The sequence below is a fragment of the Dendrobates tinctorius genome, unplaced genomic scaffold (assembly GCF_039654945.1).
Source record: "Dendrobates tinctorius isolate UK_male_01 unplaced genomic scaffold, ASM3965494v1 ptg000158l, whole genome shotgun sequence".
Classification (NCBI taxonomy): Eukaryota; Metazoa; Chordata; class Amphibia; order Anura; family Dendrobatidae; genus Dendrobates; species Dendrobates tinctorius.
Genome location: NW_027361825.1, coordinates 15672420 through 15677191, shown reverse-complemented (window position 1 = coordinate 15677191; position 4772 = coordinate 15672420). Strand labels below are relative to the sequence as shown.

General features: G+C 38.1%; 1 protein-coding gene across 1 annotated transcript; it reads right to left on the bottom strand.

The window, feature by feature from the left end:
• Positions 1-3404: 3404 nt before the first annotated feature.
• Positions 3405-4364, bottom strand: LOC141052164 (olfactory receptor 5V1-like). The gene has a single exon (XM_073549393.1). It carries the CDS (start codon positions 4362-4364, stop codon positions 3405-3407), a length of 960 nt encoding a protein of 319 aa, XP_073405494.1.
• Between the last annotated feature and the right edge of the window lie 408 nt (positions 4365-4772).

Here is a 4772-nt window from a genome sequence, read left to right as displayed (position 1 = left end):
TGATAATGAGGAGGATGATTGGAGATCTGGGGTTTCTGACTGGATTTAAGACAGCCGACTCCCTCTATCCCTGCTGGTGATTTTTTCCTGCCTCCTGAGGTCTTAGTTTCCAGCTCAGTCCCTGCATGCTCAGCTAAGTCTTCTTTTGCTATTGTTCACATTTGATCTGGTTTTGTCTATTTTAGTTTTGTGTGGTCAGCCAGCTCCGGCTGGGGCTGTGCTGAATCTCCATCCATATGTTACTGCTTGTGCCAGTTTGTTTTTGTCCCTTATTAGATTGGCCTCTTTTTGCTCTGCTTTCAGAATATACCAGAGCGCTGATATAGTGGGCGAAGTCGTGCGACTTCAGTATTTTTCTATCAGACATGTTGGACATTTTTTGCAGGGTTTTTTGCATGATTGCAGACAGTGTCTTTCCTTTCCTGTCCTGTCTAGTTATTGTGGGCCCCATCGTTTGCTCAGTCTATTTTCCTACCTGCGTTTGTGTTTTCATCTTGTCTCACCGATAGTATATGTTTGGGGGCTATCTATTCCCTTGGGGTCTGCTCTGGGGCAGTTTAGATTTCCCCTTTCTTGCTTTAGGCTTATTTAGCTCTCCGGCTGTGCTGAGGCGTCTAGGATCACCGTAGGTACGCTCCACGGCTTCTGCTAGTTGTGTGGATAGGATCAGGGGTCTGCAATCCGCTTAGTTACCAACCTCTCTGGTTTTCTGTGGCTTAGCTTGGTCTTTCTCTCCTCCTCGTTGACCCAATTATAACAATGGAGCATCTTATGGGGCCACCAGTTTACTTTTATTAGTATCTATTTTTATTTTTAAAAATTAACGAAAGCTGCTGCATTTCCCACCCTCAGCTTATACTCGAGTCAATAAGTTTTCCCAGTTTTTTGTGGCAAAATTAGGGGGTCGGCTTATACTCTGGTCGGCTTATACTCGGGTCGGCTTTTACACGAGTATATACGGTATATAAATTTGGTATAGCCATAATCGAAAAGATCCAGAGAATAAATGTAACAGTTTGTTTTTGCAACATGATCAATGCATAACATTTAAAATGTCTAAAAAACACTAGCAAAGCATTTGTTTTTCTATTTCTTCCTAAAAAGCTTTCTAAAAGTTAGTTTAAAAATTTTATGGACCCCAAATTGATGTTGCTAAGAAATGCAATCCTGCAAAAAAAAAACCCACAAGAACTCGCATGGCTATGTCTAAGGAAAAGTAAAATATTACAACAATGAAAAACAACAAAAAATAGGGCAATCATAACTTGTTGTCCTTCAATGTTTATCTCAAATAAAAAAATCTATAAGCACAAATTATTCTTTGTGACTCCTGTTATGACAATCATCATAAAACCTTTATCCAGTAATCTACAGCATATAATATGCCATGTTATTTATTTCTAGAATGATGCCCAGTTGCCTAGTAAATTTAAATAAGATTCAAATTATATTGTGATCATGTATATGCAAGTAACATTCATGATATAAAGATATATTTAGTATCCTATAAATACCAAAAGTGAATAATTAGGTTTATTACACAAAGATTTTTAGTAGTCAATGGGTTAGTACTATGGATACATTTTGAGCATTCAAGGATCAAAGTTTTAAAAATGTAAAATTTATTATGAAAATTACACTGCTTACAAAAATATTTAGAAATGACAACATGATAAAATTAACGACTCAGCAGTATATTTCAGAAACTCAGATAAGTTGAAAGCGTTGTGTCGGTGACCAAATTGTGAATTGATTACAGTACCATCTAACTGAATTATAAATGCAACTCTAGGCTCAAGATCTTAAAGGGTTTTTCTAACACATGGTTAACTGTTGGCAAGCAGTGAAGGTTGCTGAATACTGACAGTGTATAATGTACAGAATGTTAGGATTTGTTTCTGCTAGTCAGTTCAAGAAACTTGTATACTTGCAGTTATAAGCTAACCAGAGTGTCATCAGAGAGAGAAGTGGATGAGAATAAAGTTGGCATGTGAATGTTCAACAGAATAATGAGAGAACTGGCGGAAAATTTAGCAGACATGTGACTGTTCATCAGAACACTGAAATAAACGGATAACAATCTAGCCGGCATGTGAACATTCAACAGAACATTGTGAGAAGTGGATGAGAATCTAGTTGACATGTAACTGTTCAACAGAACAAAGAAAGAAGCAGAGGAAAATCTAGCCGGCATGTGACTGTTCAACAGAACAGTGATAAAAGTGGATGAGAATCTAGTCGGCATGTGAAACAATTTTGTGGGTACTATGGAATCTGATTGCGTGGGATAAAACGAGTCTGAGAACAAAGCTGAGACAAATAAGAGTATTTAACAAAGAAAGAAGTACAACATAAACTAACAGAGACTTTCCTGCAATTTCAACGAAGTGACAGCACAAAACAATAAATGTTCAGCAAACTTAGTAGCAGGGAGCAGCCACTAAAACAGACAAGTCCTGCAGCAAGAATGCGACTGCCACTTATATGTGGAAGTTCAGCAGTAATATGCAGCAAGCATGCGACCGGCATTTATACATGGAAGTCCACCAGTAATAAGAAGCAAGAGTACGACTGGCACTTATACATGGAAGTCCAGAACTATGCAGATAGAGGAGATGACACCTTTCAGGATGTCCAGAAATACATGGGTGAAGCATAACAGGGAGAAGGTCATTAAATGTACCTTTTGGGCTGAGAAGCCCACAACAGACACAGTCTCAGAAGTCAGGACAGTAGGTAACCCCAGCCAGGATCCAGAAGCAGCTTAGAAGACTGAAGGCAACTGGAAGTGGTGAGGCAGAGCACTGAGTAACGAGAAGCAGCAGGAACTTCAGAGGCAAGCTAGGAGGTAGCTCAGAAGCAGACAGCAACAAAATACTTAGACAAGGAGGATCTCCCAACCTGGACTTTAGTAGGAGGACAGACAGGAGGTTCCAGGACAGGGCGAAGTACCAGACTCCATCTTGGACAAGCAAAACAGGCTCCAAGGAACATCCGGAATGCTTACAGCATGTGACTGTTCAACAGAACACTGAGAAAAGTGGATGAGAATCTAGACGGCATGTGATCCTTCAACAGAACACTGAGAGAAGTGGAGAAAAATATAGCAGGCATGTGACCACAAGTATGTATATTTCAAACCAACCAGCAGAACCAAATCCTAACATTTCATTACACACTGTTAGTATTAGGCAGCCTGCATTGCTTGCAAAAGTTTTGCCCTGATTGGAAAACCCTTTAAGCTATGTAGTACAAAGTTACTTCAAAATGTTGTTTGAGGATACAATTGTCCACAGAGTGTCTGGAATCGCATATACATCCAATGAACAAGATCCTTTATTGTAAGCTCAAATAACTTATTGCTTTCTGTAAGTTTAAGGTATATGAATAATGGTTTTCACATGTCAATTATGGCTTTGGAATTTGGTTGACACAGCAGTAATTCCCATTTTTCTTTTTATAGCAGCTTTCACGTCTTTATTCTTTAAGCTGTAGATAAGGGGGTTCAAAATAGGGACGGCAGCTGTATTAAATAAAGAGAAATATTTACTGGAACGTAAATTGATGGATGAAGTTGGCCTCAGATATTGGAAGACGAGAGAACCATAGAGACAGATGACAACTGTAAGGTGCGAGGAGCATGTGTAGAAGGCTTTACGTCTGCCAGTGCTAGAACGTATAGACAAGATGGTGCTAATTATGAAGATGTAAGAAATGAATGTAAGGGCAAATGGGGTGAAACCACCAAGAAACACACCTTCAGTGAAAATATACAACTGAAGAAAAGATGTGTCACTGCATGACAACTTCATGATGGGTACAATGTCACAGAAGAAGTGGTCTATCTTGTTGGACACAAAACAAGTTAATTTATAGATCCCCATAAAAAGTGGTATGCCTTCCAGTAAACCAATAACCCAACATAAAGAGGCCAAAAGGGAGCAAAGTTTAGAATCCATGATGAGATGATAACGTAAGGGATTACAGATAGCAACGTAGCGATCATAACTCATAGCTGTCAAAAACAATAGTTCATCACTAGTCAAAGACAAAAAGGCAAAAATTTGCACAGCACATTCAAGATCTGAGACAGAATCATCTCCCGATAGGAAAGAAGTAAGGATTTTATGAAGAGTGATTGAAGAACAACTAATGTCCAAAATAGACAAGTTGGCCAAGAAAAAGTACATGGGTGTATGGAGATGGTAATCCAGACAAATGAGGATAAAGATAGTTATGTTACCTCCGAGAGTGATGAGATAAATGAACAGAACCAAGAGGAAAACAAAAAACTGCAACAAAGGCTCATCTGAGATCCCAGTAATGATGAAAGAGGTTACCATACTTACATTTTTAAGTTCCATGTATTTTTTCAAAATAATCAATTTCAAGATGTCAGTAAAATTGATTTAAGAAGCATGATTTAGTCTAACTTTTAACTACGTTTTTAAATTTGTATATAAATAACACTATTACCTTAAGGTGTTAATTACTATATCAATGATTATACAGTATTGCCAGTAAAATCTGCTACCTTTTACATATATAAGTACTAAGTAGTTAAATATACTCTACAACTGTTCACAGTAGCTACAATAAAATCCTTGCCCCCAGTGAAGCATGATGCATGTAAATGATTTATGTAGCAAACTCTACCAGTGGAGAGAATAACGTGAACGTGTCAGGGTTATTCTTATGAATGAAGTGTGGTAATGAGAGAAGCAGGGGGTTAAATAGAAAAATAAAACAATTTCAGTGTTGTCCCAAGAGCT

Coding starts and splice junctions, on each gene's coding strand:
- LOC141052164 (XM_073549393.1), bottom strand. CDS start 4,364: ATGGAACTTAAAAATGTAAGTATGGTAACCTCTTTCATCATTACTGGG.